Source organism: Arachis hypogaea, chromosome 10 (assembly GCF_003086295.3).
Source record: "Arachis hypogaea cultivar Tifrunner chromosome 10, arahy.Tifrunner.gnm2.J5K5, whole genome shotgun sequence".
Taxonomy (NCBI): Eukaryota; Viridiplantae; Streptophyta; class Magnoliopsida; order Fabales; family Fabaceae; genus Arachis; species Arachis hypogaea.
Window position 1 is genome coordinate 77,328,712 of NC_092045.1, and position 17,437 is coordinate 77,346,148.

The 17,437-nt window shown below is 25.3% G+C and overlaps 2 protein-coding genes across 3 annotated transcripts; one reads left to right on the forward strand and one right to left on the reverse strand.

Moving 5' to 3' along the window:
• The first annotated feature begins 1,911 nt into the window (after window positions 1-1,911).
• On the forward strand, window positions 1,912-11,147 carry LOC112715718 (protein DOWNY MILDEW RESISTANCE 6). 2 transcript variants are annotated; one of them, XM_025767529.2, is made up of 5 exons: window positions 1,986-2,400; window positions 2,654-2,901; window positions 9,369-9,693; window positions 9,810-10,067; window positions 10,154-10,580. In XM_025767529.2, exons 1-4 carry the CDS (start codon window positions 2,203-2,205, stop codon window positions 10,053-10,055), a joined length of 1,017 nt encoding a protein of 338 aa, XP_025623314.1. In that variant the 5' UTR covers window positions 1,986-2,202; the 3' UTR covers window positions 10,056-10,067; window positions 10,154-10,580. The 2 variants fall into 2 exon arrangements, with proteins under 2 accessions (XP_025623313.1, XP_025623314.1); XM_025767528.2 differs by having other exon boundaries at window positions 1,912-2,400; window positions 9,810-11,147.
• LOC112715717 (caffeic acid 3-O-methyltransferase) lies at window positions 10,603-17,206 on the reverse strand. The gene is made up of 4 exons (XM_025767527.2): window positions 16,228-17,206; window positions 11,846-12,156; window positions 11,571-11,635; window positions 10,603-11,141 (listed from the first exon to the last, which is right to left on the reverse strand). The coding sequence occupies exons 1-4, from the start codon at window positions 16,644-16,646 to the stop codon at window positions 10,839-10,841; spliced, it is 1,098 nt and encodes a 365-aa protein (XP_025623312.1). The 5' UTR covers window positions 16,647-17,206; the 3' UTR covers window positions 10,603-10,838.
• Between the last annotated feature and the right edge of the window lie 231 nt (window positions 17,207-17,437).

The following is a 17,437-nucleotide window of genomic DNA, read 5'->3' on the forward strand; positions in this document are numbered from 1 at the left end:
AACAGTAGCATTAATCCTTGATAGAATTGCATCTTTAGAATACGCGCGTGTAGGAATTTATATTCACTGCTATAAAGTATAAATTATACTTGATCGAAGTTGTTCAATCTTAAATATCATTTATTCAAATTAATTAATAATGTAAGAAAAGAAAAATTTTTATTGTTTTGGACTAAATTCTTTTGGTTATCAACTTTTTTCTTTTTTTTATTGTATTCCCATTCAATGAATTAAAAATTAATTTTTTATAAATTAAAAATTTTATTTAAATATTTGTTATTGATTAATTAATTATCGCATACATGAGGCGAAATTCAAATTTTTTAACATTTATATAAGCATACAAGTCAAATATCTACTTGACCATTATATTCTAAGTTGATTAATTAACTCTGTTTTAATAATCCATGCAACTCCACTACTTGTGTATGCGGGTTCAACCTCTTAGGCCCTTTAATTTTGCCTAACGCATAATTAGTAATTAAATGGGTAAAGTATTATTTTATTTTTAGTATTTTAATTGAAAATTAGAATTGTTTCCAACATTTTTGCTCTTTTATAAAACGTTCTTAATCATAATAAGTTTTTAAAAAGGTTAAAATTAACTTTTGAAGGATAGGGAGGTTTCTGAAAAAAAAATTAAAGACGATTTTAATTTTCAATAAAAATTTTAAAAATTAAAATAATATTTTATTTTAATTAAATTAAATTAGATAAAGTATATTTTTATTTTTTTAAAATTTATTAAAAATTTTTAAAATATTTTTAAATTTTATTTCATTTTGTCTTAAAATAATTTAATTTGCATTAAATTTATCTTTAACTACTATTTTTTAAAAAAAAATTATAATCAATTTAACAATAATTTTATAAGAGCAACTTTTAATATAAATAAATTAGACATAATTATTATATATTGTTGTTGAATTATTTTTAAATTTTTAAAAATTTAGTTATCAATAATATACATTTATTGCAAATAAAAAATTTTTGAAATTAAATTAAAAAAATTAAAAAATTTTTTAAAACTTTTAACAAAATTTCTGAGACAAACTAAAAAATATACTTTATCCAAATTGAATTAAACAAAATGTTTGTAAGAGCTCAGAAACTCGGGGAGTTCACTAGTAATATATAGAGTGCAGTGTCGTTTTATAGGATGAAACTCTCAAGTCTTAACATCAATATGTATAGTTTTTCTTTAATTAGAAGTGCAGGTTTAACAAATTCTGATTAATTGTCTTTGTTAAATGTAAAAGGTCACTCGAGTGTAGCTTCTTATATGTGTCGGACCTTTATTTTTATTTAATAAATCGAGAATTTTTTTAAATATTTGTATTTTATCGTTAAAAACATTTTAAAAAACAACGTAGGTTTTCTGTATATCATTACTTGATTAGTATAAAATGTCACAGAGAAAAAAACTTTTATAACTTTATGTTATGATCTTGATCATTCATATAAGATTCATCTGTCCAAATTTCATATTTTCGGCGTTCTCGTTGTATAATAACATTAGTGTACTAATAAATACTAATATTTTTATTCATATATTTTTTAATTTATTAAATATATATAAATAACAAATATGATATTAAAGTATATAGCATATATAATCTTATATATCACATTAATTTAAATTCAAAATTTATAACTAAATTGTTAATGAATAATGTTATTACATGACAAATAAAATTTATTATTTTTTATTAACATTTAATAACACTTTGAATATTGAGTGTTAAATTTTAAGTTTTATATAAAAATAAAATATTAACTAATATTAATAAAAAATATTCATTACTTATTATCAATTAATTACTAAAATAATGAAAGGCATCCACAGTTCCACACCCTTTTACAAGGGGATCTAAGAGAATACTTATAGGACTAAGATAGAGTAGACCAATAGAAGTGCGACAACGTAGACTTAAGTCAATGCAAAATAGTCTTTCTACTTCACCCACATCCCTAATGAAGGCTTCACATTATTATATAAATGAATAACATATCACTCTGCTTCTACCTCATCTTCCTCGAACCTCCTTACTCCTTAGTAAGACCAAACTCCAAAAGAGAACCGGGCTCTCTGCTTTTCTGTCCTGTTTTTTTGTTTAATCTTTCTTTTCTTTGGTGCCTTTAATTTGTTTTGTCCTCTTCCCCATCATATCCTTGTTATTACCTATCTTCATAAATAAATTAATGGACGCCAAAGTGCTCTCTTCCGGAATCCGTTACTCAAACTTGCCCCAAAGCTATGTCAGACCAGAATCCGAGCGTCCTCGTCTCTCCGAAGTGTCTGAGTGTGAAGATGTTCCTATCATCGACCTTGGTTCCTCCGACAGATCCCAGATTGTTCAACAAGTCGGTGATGCCTGCAAGTTCTATGGCTTCTTCCAGGTCCCACTCCATTTTCAAAATATTCCCCCTATACTTTTAATAATCCTATAAACTAAAATTAATTATTAATATAAAATATATAAAAATAAATTAAATAATACATTTTTTTAGTTTCATAACATTCTCATTCTTTAAAATAGTTTTATTCTCGATACACCGAAATTATAATATGATTGTAGAATACATAGCATGTGCATAGTATGTACTAAAAATATATGTTTATTTGATGTTGGTTAATGATGAACTTAAAAAGGTTATAAATCACGGGGTGGCTCTAGAGGAAGTGAAGAGAATGGAAGAAGTGGCATATGAGTTCTTCAAGTTGCCGGTGGAGGAGAAGATGAAACTATACTCAGATGACCCATCAAAGACAATGAGACTCTCCACAAGTTTCAATGTAAAGAAAGAGACTGTGCATAATTGGAGAGACTATCTTAGGCTCCATTGCTATCCCTTGGATAAGTATGTCCAAGAATGGCCTTCTAATCCTTCATCTTTCAAGTAAGTCTCTTTTTCTTATTAATTACTCTTCTTAGCCAACACCCCAGACGTATATGGGTGGACAAATTGGTCCTCATCACAAAGTCTTAACTCTTAATTACTACTATTACTGCTTTTGTATATTTATCTCAAGTTTTCTTTTCATTAAAGAGCAAAATGTTAAGCGATATTTATGAAGGGCCCTCTTGCATTCTCTCGTAATAAAACAAATTAACATGTAACATTTTTGTTACAATATATATTTAGTAGCACTTTTTATCTTGGATTTCTTTTTTGGGATTTTTTTCTCAATAAAAATTAAAGATGTACAAATTTTATGGACGGAGACGAGAAGATAATAAATTACTCTAGAAGACAATGACGTCCACAGACACATATATATTAACTACGAGCACGTGTTTATTTTCACTTTTACCATATTTATCAAAATTTAATTGTGTGTTAGACTAATAATTGTTGCGATACATAGAGTGATGGGGTGTGGTCCAACTCGAATCTTACATCACATGTACGAAAATAAAAATAAAAAACAATGTTAATTCACAAGTCACAAGGTGGACTTTCTTATTTTATTTAACATTTGTAGTCTCCATTTAAAACTTAAAAATAATTTACTATTCTTTCTTCCTTTAGACAAGAGAACACAATCTTTCTTTTGCGTCAGCATTTGATCTTTGGACAAGAGAATACATTGTTTTTCATTATTTATTAACTCATATATATATATATATATATATATATATATCAAATTTGTGGAATATTGAATTTTATTTAGATTGGTTTTTCTCCATTTTTAAAAAAGTTTTGACATTAACTATAATAAATTTTCTATTTTTTTAATAAAACACTGCAGACCTAGTCTAATATATTGTGCAAAAAAATCAGACAAATATAAAAGAAATAACTGTCTTAACTATTTTTATGATATTTATTCTCTGACATATTCTTACAATTTATAGTTATGACTTAAATTTAAAAAGGCAAAAAGTTTTTTTTTTTTATTTCTTTCTCAATACATACAATAATGTTTTTGATTGGCACTTTTCATGTTCATATTAAAATTTTTCTCAAATTTCATTCATATTTTTTATATATTAATTAAACATGGAAAATATATTTCCTCTCATGTCATGTCTTTAATTTTTTAAAAAGATCGTATAAACACAAAAAATTAGTCACTATATATTTATGTATAAATATGTATTATTTAATTTATTTTAAATGTATATTTTGTATTTTATCAATAATTAATTTTGTGATTGCTTTTCTGAATATACATAGCATGATTATTATTTTTTATATGATTTTTAGGTTACAAGCCTTTCATTTTTGGTAGTTCTATTGGTTGAAAAAAGAAATGTTATAAGTACTTCTTTCTACATATCTTTTATTTTTAATATTAAAAGTACTCGATACAAAATTAAAAGAAAATGATTTTTATATCATAAAGTCATTTATAAAAATATGTATGTAAAAAGATAATACAAATAACATTTGTTGGGGAAAAAATGGTTGACTCGTTAGCAACCGAATTAATTTGTAATGTTGATAGCATATACCAAAGAGAAAAATAAGGAGAAATATTTTATCATTTTAATTTATTGTGTTCTTCAAAATGTTTACTATTCGTTTTCTTTTTTGTTAGAAAACATTGTTAACGGAACGAAACAGAACCCAAATCCAAATCCAAAAGATACACCGCCAGTTATTGTGAAATGTCAAACTAACCCTCCTCAAGACCATCCCCCTTCTTCTCTTCGTGTTTCTTGATCATATCAAGTATCAACCTCTTTTTGTTCAATTTATTATATATATTAAAATTAGTATTAATAAAAATGAGTAATTTTTTAATAAATATATAATCTATTTAATTAAAATATTTGTATATTTCTTATAAAAAAATTTAAATAATAAGTTCGACATATATATGCTGTTAAAATATATATTAATTGATCCTTTGTTTTTATTTTATTTTAATATTCTCGAACCTTGCGGCTTACATGTCATGTTCTTAAGGGTTCAGCCATCATTAAATTTTATAATGCATACTAATTCAGACTCAAATTAATAAAGACAACGATTAGCGAGATTACCGACGACCAAAAAGACAAAGATATTTCTCGCCTAGGCAAAAGTATTCGTATAGGATTTAGATTCTTTAAATTTTGAATTTTTATTTTAAAAAATAAAATATAATTTTTTATTTTTAAATAATTTTTTATATTTAATTTTAATTTTATTTATAAAATAAATAATAAAAAATTATATTTTATTTTTTAAAATAAAATTTAAATTTTAAAAAATTTAAATCCATTTTTATAGGGTGTTAATGTGTTATATAATATAGATTTATAAAAAAAAATTCAAGTGTATTATATACTATTATTTTAATAATTTTTAATTATTAACTTTAATTAAAAAAATATATATAATATATATAAATAAAATTAATAATTAAAATTTATTAAAATATAAATATATCGATATATTTAAAAAATTTTCAAATTTATAATAGCAGAATTTTTGTTCTGATCATAATAAATAATTAGAAAAATATAGATATCAACATATTATCTGTCAATCTATTACTAATAATAATTAATTATTATATTTTAAATACATATATAAAAAGATATATTTTAAAAATATATCTATAAAAATACTTCTATTAAACACAATTATAAAAAAAATATTTTTATTAGACATATTTATAAAGATATTTTTATTAAATACTATTATAAATAAGAACTGACAGAAATACTGTTAATAACGTAACAAAATTATAAATAATTATTATGAGATATTCATTTTATGCGTACGAAGAAGTTTAATTTTTAATCTAAATTAGTTTTGCGGTATCAAATTGGTAAACATCACAGCAAAAGAGGACAAAGATTACGGTAAAAGGTTGGAGTAGGAAGAGTAGTGTCGTCATCTTTAGGTACAAGTATGTCGTCATAATCGTTGCCCCTTTCCCCATGAGCGTAGCCGCATAGGAAGTAGATTTTTTATGCTTTTTTTTTTAAATATACATCGTAAATTGTGAGATTTGAATCCTCTAAAGTTTAAATTTCATTTCAGAGAGTAAAGTGTGATCTCTCATCATTAATTTTATAGATGTGACTAAAAATAAATATGAAAGAAAAATTATTCAACAGTAAAAGATCACACTTTACTCTTTAAAGTGAAATTCAAACTTTAGAGAATCCAAATTTTAAATTGTGTATTTTAGATTGAAAAAACTATATGAAACGCAGTTAAATCAATAAATCATCATAAACCTACTTTTAAAATTTTTAAAAAATTACTTTTCCACTCAAAATATATGTTTTACTACTTCAACCCGTAACGTTCCGAAACCGCAATTTCCTATTCTTTCGCTGCCACACTCTTCGCCTTGTCGGTCTCTCTAGGTCTTTCACCAGTCGTCCTACTGTTGAACTCTCCTCTTTCAAACGCTTCTCAGATTTTTATTATTTATTTTGAATGTTATTTTTTTCAGATTTTAGATATATATATTTTTATATTTTTTAGATATTTTTATATGTGACTTTTCTTTAGATTTTAGATCTTTTTAAATAGTTTTAGATATTTTTTAATATTTTTTTATGTTTTGTTTCATTATGTTTTGAATTTTTTTAAAATAATTTTACATATTTTTTTACTAAGTTTTAGATGTTTTTATTTGTTATATTTTCAATTTTTTTATTAAATTTTAATAGATATTCTGTTTATAATAATTTTAGATGTTTATTTTTATTTGGTTTTAGATATTTTTTTAGATTTTAAATATTTTTTTATTAAATTTTAAATATTTTTTATGATAATTTAAATTTATGTTCCTTCCAAAAAAAATTCAAAAAAATGTTACTAATTTATTATATTAATTGCATCCCTTGTTAATTATCTAACAAAGTTGTTTCTATTAATATATACTAAGACTTAATTTTACATTTGAAACATATTAATTTGAATAATATAAAATCTTAATATAGATATAATTCTTATTCAAATTCTTAATTAATAATATTCATACATAAAAAAAATTCAGATATATTAATCTCTTAATCAATAGACCTAAAAACTTTATCATTAATTAATGTGTCTAATAATATTCATAATAATTTAATTTTTTATTAAAAATAAAAAAATTCGAATCTACAATCTTTTAAATGAATATAAAAAAAATAATCTCATTTAAACTAACTAATTGACATAGTAATTTAAAACTTGGACAACGATTAATTTAAGATAAAAATTATACTAGTAATACTAAAAAATTTGAAGTGTTGTTGTCGATGTGAATGTGCTAAAAAATATTAGATGCGTATGTACCAAAAATTATAATTAGATATGACGTCACCGTATAATTCCGTGTTGACGTAAGCGTATAGGTTATCAGATCTAGAGGAATGTAGATCTGATCTATGTCCCTCCGACCCTACTCTACCCAAGTAGTGAGTGCCTTGAAATGGCGTTACATGTTAATACGAACATAGCTCTGGAAAATATTCATAAACTGTGATAAAACTATTTTAAAATAATTATTTAAAATGTTTTTTTTTTATAAATTTTAAATTTATTTTAATAAAAGTTTTTAAATTTTCTTTGAAAAATACTTCGTCAGATAAACTGGTTATTTTGTTATTTTAAAAATTTGATATTTTTAAAAAAATTTTGTCTTATAATAATATTATTTGGACATATCTGTCTTATAACGAAATGTCTTAAAAATTTATTTGTATTACATGCGTATTAAAAATTTAATTAAAAATAATAGAGAAACTAGTCTATGGTCAAGGGTAATTATTGATGACTTATAGAATAATAAAAACCTTTTAAATCAAAGTGCTCGAGTTAAAATTCCTTAAATAAAAATTTGGATGTTTACTCAGATTTTAATTAGTATTTTTATTTGTAATAAAATTCAAAGATATAAATTTTTTAAAATTATGTTAATTTTTTTCTATAATATAGATTATAACACAAAAAATTTAGAGAATTAAATTATTTTTATAAAAAAGTTGTAGAGGACAAAAATATCTGTCGACTAAAAAGATTAGGAAGATTAAGGTTTCTATAGATTAAAAAATTCAAATAATATGATTTTTATTTATCATTTTTATGTGAAAGAGTTTAATTATTTACTAATAATTAATTTTAATATTTGTTTCTAAAATTTAAAAGAATTTAACGTGTATACTTTTATATTTAATTAGGTGTTAAATTTATTGTGCAAATAAAAATAATTAATTTTTATGCTTGATATTTAAAAATAATATGTTTTTTCTATATATATAAAAATATAATTAGACATTAGCACAAAAAAATTTATATTCATAGTTATAAAATTAACATAAAATTAATTTTTTTTAAATAATTGAATCTTGATTCTAACTTTTAATCATAACGTTAATATTCTCTCCAAATTATATGTAATAAATATTTAAAAAAAAGAAGTAAAAATATAAATTAGAAAGATAAGTAGTAAAAATTTAAAACAAAATAAGAAAATATGCATATAATAATATTATTATTATTATTATTTAAATTATATTATTTTATTAATTTATTTTTTTTAGAACATAGAAGAAGGGAAAAATAGAGAATGAGAGAAAAGAGAGAGAAAGATAAAAAAGAAGAATGAGAGAAGGAGTTTGTTAATTTAAAAAAAAATATTTTAATTGTAATAAAAATATCGGTTGATATATTTTAATTTGTCAAATTACCGTTATAAAATATAAATTATAAATTATATATAGAATAAAAAAGGTAGAGAAAAATAAAAAAAGAGAGAGGTAGATAAGAGAATATAAAAAGGGAATTTCTTAATTTTGGAGAAAAATATTTCTTCTCAATTTTAATAAGACAGTATCATGCGACATATTTTGGTTATTAAATTAGTTAGTAATTTATAATATATAATATATAATATAATTATATTTTAATTTAAATTTTAATATTTTAATTTAATTTGAATACAATTAGAGAATATTATGTTACATATTTTAATTGCTAAATATATAATTAGTTATTGATCAATGATATATAAGAGGATAAAGTGGGTGAAGGAACGAGAGAAATAGAAAAAAAAAAAGAGAAAGAGAGAATTTTTAATTTAAAAAAAAATTAATTTCAATAAAAATAGGAGAGTGACATGTGGCATGTTTTTATTATAAAATTAGTAATAAATATAATAGATATATTCGATATTGTTTTAAGAAAAAATATTTTTGTTGTAATAAACTTTTTTTTTTTTTTTGCGTCGTGATGAAATAAGGTTGTTATGTTTTGGAGTCTTCTGCAAGTTTGTGTTTGTCATAGCCATAAATTGAAACATTGATAGGCCCATAAGAGTGGGGAGAACCCAATGCGTAGAGGTCTGTCTTTCAGTTTTGTTTTCAAGTCTAAAAATAGGTGACCAAAAAGGGGGATTTATTTTTAAAATTGTATTGTGGCGGTGGCAGGGAAACAGTGTCAAATTACTGCAAAGAAGTAAGAGCATTGGGCATGAGAATACAAGAATTGATATCGGAGAGCTTAGGGTTAGAAAAGGAATACATAAACAATGTGTTGGGAGAACAAGGACAGCACATGGCAGTGAACTACTACCCACCATGCCCAGAGCCAGAACTCACCTACGGATTGCCAGGACACACTGACCCTAATGCCCTCACAATTCTGCTCCAAGACCTCCACGTTTCCGGCCTTCAAGTCTTCAAAGATGGCAAGTGGCTCGCCGTTAAGCCCCATCCCAATGCCTTTGTCATTAACATTGGTGACCAACTGCAGGTAAACAAGTGTATGCCCTGCTAGATTGACTATTCTATTCCATTTCTTTTTATTGTGTTGAGTTCATTCTTTTTAAAATAGGAAAGTACTTACTCTACTTATTACTTGTGGTGCAGGCTTTGAGTAACGGGATCTACAAGAGTGTGTGGCATCGGGCTATAGTCAACTCTGAGAAGCCAAGACTTTCTGTGGCTTCGTTTCTTTGTCCGTGTGACTCTGCTTTGATAAGCCCTGCTAAACCACTCACGGAAGATGAAAATGGAGCCGTTTATAGGGGATTCACCTATGCAGAGTATTATAAGACTTTTTGGAGTAGGGACTTGGTTAAAGAACATTGTTTAGAACTTTTCAAGAACAAATAAGATTTGTGTTTGGTAAGAACTAAAATTAAGAGTAACAGGGGAGGGAGGAAACAAAGAATATTTGACTTCTCAAGTTTCACTTCTTTTTTTCTATCCAGGTATCCATTCCTCACAAGTCACACCTAAGAAGCACTCTATGATTGTTAGTGGCATTTGCGTATTGAAAACTGAACATGGTCATATAACTTTGTTCGACACTACGCTTGCTCGTGATATGTTTTGAAGGATTACACCTTGTGTAGTTTTCTTGTAGGAACAGTTAAAAAAGGAGTGTAGTGGAATTTATTTGTTAAACCTTCAAAATTTGTTAGTGTTGCTTATTCATTCTTGGTCTAATAATCGTTAGCAGTTTGTAATTATGTTGTCACGTTTTTAATTAGAATGATGTTTTCTCATAATGTTTTTAAAAGGAGTGTAGTTTTCTCACTAGAAAACTATCTTAATAGTGCAGGGACTATATGTACCTACATTATTGGACTGTTCTAATATATATATCTCAATAATATATTCTCTCTTTGTTAATTACTTTACTATGCATATACTTCAATTGGAAAATGGAAAGTTCTTGTTAATTATCCGAAAAGTATTTGGCATTACAGAGAAGGATCCGAAAATATATGACTTGTTATAGTATAGAGGTAGAATACAATCAACGTGTTCATTATTCTTCGCCTAATGTGTACTTTAGAGGAGAAAAATTAACATTTTCCGTGGAAGAAGGCACCATAAGTAGAATCTGTCAACCCATGTATAACATGATAAACGAATCCATGGCCAACAATTTTAAGGCTTCTTGAGGAATTCCATGATATAGGTGTTGAAAGCGCAGCAGAGGACTCGGAAACCTTGGAATCCAGCAGCCATGGCAAGGGCCTCAAACTCTTTCTCTGTTCTCTCTTTCCCACCTGGGTTGTGAGCCAACATGATCACGTCGATGTGGACCACGCCCTTCGTGGCCAAGCTAGAATCCGGCGCCACCGGAAGAATGCATTCGGCCACTATCACCTTCCCGTTGTAGGGGAGTGCATCATAGCAGTTCTTCAAAAACTTTATGCAATGATCATCACTCCAGTCATGGCAAATCCACTTCATTCATTTAAAAACAATTTAGATAAATTAGAGATGAAAGATGAATTCTGCAAAAACTAATCAAAAATAAAAAAGTTTGAGTATACTGGGCCAATTTTTGTTCTTCTATGAATAATTTGACCAACAATATGATTCCTTATGAATAATTAAAACACTATTTAATTATTTATTACTAAATATTTTTGACACCCATATAAAAAACGCTTGTTATTAAGTAATTGTATATTTAAATTATTTTTTAATTAACCAAATAAAAAAACATATTTAATTATTAAAAAAATGCTGGTATCAAAATCATGTTTGGTGTAACTGGATTGATAATTGTTTGTTGGGCCTTCCAATTATTTAAGTAATGGATCTCAGAGTCTCTAAGCTGGACTAGAAATTTAGTGATTGCCTGATTACTGTATTCGGATCGTAATTCACCTTCATAAAAACAGCATCTGCTTTTGGAACACTGACAAACATGTCGCCACCAACATGCTCCACTCCTACACGAAACCATAAACTTTTATTAACTTAGTAATTAATATCAAATGATCAAGTAGGGCCACCATTAAGTATTAATTAAGCAATGCTATTATTTTAAACACTAAATTAGCCAAGCACTATAACTATACATACATGATAATGATTTGATAAAATAAGCAAGGCCATATCCACTATCTAAATTCTAAGGTTTTATGGGATTTTAAAATTACCCGGATAAGATGGTGCATCTTCAATAACATGGGGCAAATCAAAATTAATGCCCTTTATATGGGGATACTTGGTGACAATCATGTTCATTACGGCTCCAACACCACCTCCAACATCAACTAGAGATTTAAGACCTTCAAAGCCTGTGTAGATCTCAAGGATTTTCTTCATTGTTATTGTAGTATGATCGTTCATGCCTTTGTTGAAAACCTTGTTGAACCTTGGATCTGTGCCATGGTATTCAAATGCTGTCATTCCATAAGCCTTGTTAAATGGAATACCTCCTTCAAGCACTGTATCTTTCAAGTAGTACCTATACAACAACACAAACGTGTCATATAAACCTCTTTTATTTTAACTCTCTGAGAGACCCCCGTTTTCTTTCATTATGTCCTATAACTTGGACAAGTACTACTCATTTTCTCAATGAATAAATTCTACTTTTGGAAAAACAAAATTGTGGAAATTAAAAAAAGTAAGACATCAAGAATTTCGTAGAAGTATTTAACTTTAAAAAGTATATTAACTTCAATTAATCCTAGAAGTAGAGTACTTTCTACAAATCATTATTTAATTTTGCCATTTTGGAATAATCTTTCGGTGAGTGTTGCACTCAAATTTTTGCAAGAATAATTACCAAAATTAGTCTTTGAGTTTTTAAAATTAGATATTTTAATTTCTCAATTTTTAAAATATATAAAATAATTTTTAATATTTATTTTTATTAGATAATATAATTTTTCTCTCTTAGTCACTAATTAACTGTTCACGTGAAATATTAACTTACACACGTGGTCATTAATTGTCTATGTATTTGAGCTAGACAATCAATCTCCACAGTAAAGTATAAAAAGTCATTGAAGAGTTTAGAAAATGTCAAATGAGTTCCTGAAAAATTTTAAAAATTTTAAAATAATCCATTCGAATATTTTTAATCTTTTTTAAAATAAATTTAAAAACTATTCCTAAGTTAAAAAAAATTATTTTTTGACATAATTACTAACTATAGTAACATAAATAACTTTAAATGTAAGTCTATTTTATGCAACATAACAATTAGTGAATCTCAAAATTTTTAAGAAATATGATCATAACACTTAGATTTGTCAATATATTTTTTCTTAAATATTTCAAAATATTAAGAGTTTCACATTAAAATTTTATAAATGATTCATATTGATCTTGTGTTGATCAACACTTGCAAATTTGACTTTAGAGATAACTTTGTTTGTATTAGACACAAGTTCTTAAGCGTTGCATTCAAAAGTATTTACACAAATATTTCTAATTGTTTATGTAAAAAGCTTTATGTTAACCGGGAGTTTTTCTGTCTCTTCAAACAACATTAATTCATTCTTATCTTTATCATTTAAAAATGATCATGAAATATAGTACCTAGAAATTAAATTAAATTAATATTTTGTATAATAAAAAATAAATATGAATTTGTTTATTTTAAATTATTAAATTTTTTTTGAAAGATAGTGTCTTTCCAAAATTAATTTATAATTCATTTTAAAAATACATAAAATTTTTTTGTATATATGAATAATTAAATTTGAGATAAATATACCAAAAATTTTTAAAATTAAAATTTATTAATTAAAAATAATTATATATAAAATTTTCGAAAGTATTTTGGAATTCTAAAAAATTTTAAAGACTGTTTTGAGTTTTTTAAACTAATTGAAGCCTGTTTTGTTTTTTATCCTAAAGACTTATTTGTTCAATTTGCACGTGCCAACACCTCATAATTATATGTGTGAGTTAACATTTTACGTTAGTAATCACTGTTATTAATTAATGATAGAAAATTATATTGTTTAACAGAAGTGAATCGGTAAAAATTATTTTGTATATTTTGAATTCTAAAAAATTAAAGTGTCTAATTTTAAAAAATTTAAGGACTAATTTAGATAATTATCCTATTTTTAAATATAATAAATTCTATTCAGCAGTGCGTTGTTGTGTTCATGTGTCGACGCATTTTGGACGTGACACTTCTCTACACTTATTTGATATGCGTGTCTTTTATGTCTAACTGTGTCTTAATAAAAGTAAAAAAAAATTCTGAACACGTTTAAACACACCTAAATACCATCATGTGTTAGCGTGTTCAACTTTATTTCTAATATATATTTTTAAAATGAGTTTAAAAATAGTATATATTATATTATTAATTATTAAAAATAAAAAATATTTTAAATATTTTATATAATTAAAAATAACTAAAAAATAATTTATATTTTAATATCAATAAAAATATTTTATATTTTATGTATTATACATAAATCATATCTACATGTCTTATAAAAATTTTAAATTTGTATATTTATATATTTTATATTGTATCTATGTCTATAAATATAGCTAACATGTTATACGACTGTTAGTGTGTTACAGAACAACATGATTCCTCATTTGTATTTTTGTCTATTAAGTATTAAGGAGTTATTTTGATAAAGACATTTAAAATGTCATTTTTTAAAAATATTTTTAAGTAATTAAAAATTAATACATATAATTGATTGAATCATGTTATTTTTATCAAATTAGATCAAACAAATTGATTTGATTGAAAAACCAATAAATTATTATACTTTAAATCTGTTTAAACTAATATTTTTTTTATAAAAAATAATTTCAATATTCTTATTATAAAGAATGACTAAAGTATTATTATTATTATTATTATTATTATTATTGTTATTGTTATTATTATATAAAAATTTTAAAAATCCTAAATTTTAACCGTTTTTTTTTCGTTATAGAATTAGGATCGAGAATTTTTAAAATCAATATATATATATATATAACAGGAATATTTTAATTATTTTTTATAATAGAATTATTGTAATCATTTTTTACCAAAAAATATTAATTTAGATCAATTTAAAATTTAATTTATCAATTTTTTAATAAAATTAATTTATTTTATCTAATTTTAATAAAAAATAATACAGTTTAATTAATTATATATTAAATTTTAATTACTAAAAATATCTTTAAAAAATATTTTAAATATCTTTATTAAAATGGCTCCCTAAATATTAACATAACCATCAAATAACATTTCCTAATAGTTGGTTCAACCACCCCTGACAAACAAATAATATAATAGTCTTTACAAAAAAAAAAAGGAAAAAAGAAAAAGAAATAAAGGAGTCGTTCACATTGGACGTGGTTGGTGAAATAGTCACCTTTAGGGTTGGGGCCGGGGGTGTTTGTTCGGGGGATTTGATTACACATTTGACTTTAAAGCATTTCGATGAGTATGTAGAATTATTTATACCAAAACATACTTCGTTAGAGTCTATAGGTTCTAGATTGATATTTTTTCTGGTAACGCTAAGAAAATAAAAAAAAATTATTTAGTATTTATTTATTTTAATAATAATTAATAAATATTAAATACGATAAATTTAATTGTTTTTTGTTATATTAAATATTTTCAGATTCTTTTTATGTTTACGTTCTAGATATGTGTGCGCATAAATATTACCGGATCCCATTATTACGGATTTATTATTCGAGAACAATAATTCGAATTGTTTTCTAATGAATTTTTTTATTTTTATTTTTATTTTAGATATTTTAAAGCTTATTTTTATTAGTAAGATTATTTATTTTATTATTTTAAATATATAATTATATATTAAATATATAAATTTTAATTAATTTATTATAAAATAATTAATTTTTAAAATATTATTATAAAATAAATTAACCTTCTTATAAAAAAATCGATCCACCTATGACAGGAACTTCGCTTAGAAATTAATTTAATTGTTTACCCATTTTTCTATTTGCTTTATCAAATAGCAGCTGATCCTTCTTTATTTTTCTCCTCTTATGATAACACACTTGTGACTTGTGTCAGGGAATAATGACCACTTATTCATTCTCATCATCATGATTCTTTTGGTGTCTTCTCATATTCATGATTGCCAGAAAAAATGCAATTTGTTCCCATATTAAATTAAATTCCATTAAATATGCTTTTAGGTGTAAAACCTATATAATGTACGGAGAGGAGTCAAGTTAATTAAAGTTTTAATAAAATATTAAAAATTAATTATTATTTTTTATTTCTTTAATCTTTGTTTTCACTAATTTATTAGCTGATTATAGATTAAAAAATAGCTTTCTACTAAAATAGAAATTTGAACGCCAATAACTAATTGTTTTATGAATAGTGTTGTACAACTAACAAAATTGATCATATTTAAATAATATTTGGCTAATATTTTTGAACATTAAATATTTAATTTTAATAGTATAAAAATAAAATATTAATAAATATTGATAAAAAATGTTCAGCATGTAATATTAAGGAGGGCAAATAGAGTAATATGTATATAGTTAGTGAAAGAAACGAAATTACCAGCTTTCCATGAGAACTTTGTCCTGATTCATGAGGTTAAGAGCAGAAAGAGAGACGCCATCTTCATTCTTGACCAAGAACTTAGCAACAGGTGCAAGACCATAGAGCCTCTCAACCTTACCATCAGGAAGGGTACGGAGGGAGTGGGTGAAGATGTTGTAGCAAGCCAAGAGCCTCAACATGCGGTCCAGCATCACCGGAGCATCGGGGTTTGTGGTTGGAAGCTTCGCCGCAATGTCAGCCGGAGAAAGGTGAACTCCGGGGCCAGCTTTGGCAATGATCTCCAACAGATCAAGCTCAATTGCTGCCTTCAGAACCATTGGGAGAACAGAGGCACTTGCTAGCTGCATCCCAAAGAGGTTCGCCTCCTCATCGGACACCACAGTTGGCGTTATCTGTGTCTCACCGGTTGAACCCATATTTCTTTTTTTTATTGGTTTGGGAATAATAGAGGGGTTAATTCGAACAAGCTAAGTGGTTTTTTGTTCTTTTGGGGGGTGTTGAGTGAGTATATATGATCGAAGTGGCAGTATAAGTATAGGCCATACGAACCACGCTGGTGTCCCACTTCAACAACCACGCTGGGGACCACCGAACCACCCAGAGTCAGGGTAGGAATAGGTAGACAGGGACATTGAGCCAGTGTGGCATGCACAAAGAAATTAGTATATCAATTTTTTAACATCCGCTTATGTTGACAATTATTTCTTAACTATTTTCATTTTTGACGCCCTTTATTCTTTATTTGGTGGTAGGTGTGGTTTACCAAATAAGAATCAAGCATTACTCGGTTTCTGCATTTCAATAATGATTTTTGAACAACTAGAGGAGCTTGTCTAAAATTTCTTTCTTCTAGAGTAATTTTTAGTTTCTGAACTTTTTTTATGAGAAGTACAAGAGTGAAGTGGGAGATAGATAGAACAGATGTGGTAGACTAGATAATGGATCTTTCCTGGCAAAAATTAAGTTGTGAAGTTTCAAGATATTCACTATATAGCATATAATAAATAAGAAACGAATTGAGAGACTTTTGTTTCATTGTATTTGTCCACACACTTCATGTGTCTTGAGTACCACTCCTTACCTAAATTCGTCACTTTCCGACTCGCAACTTGCTTCTTTTTTAACACATTTGTAATTGTATCTTCTTCTTATAATAATAATAATAATAATAATAATAAGGGGAGTGTTAGGTAAATAATGACTATTT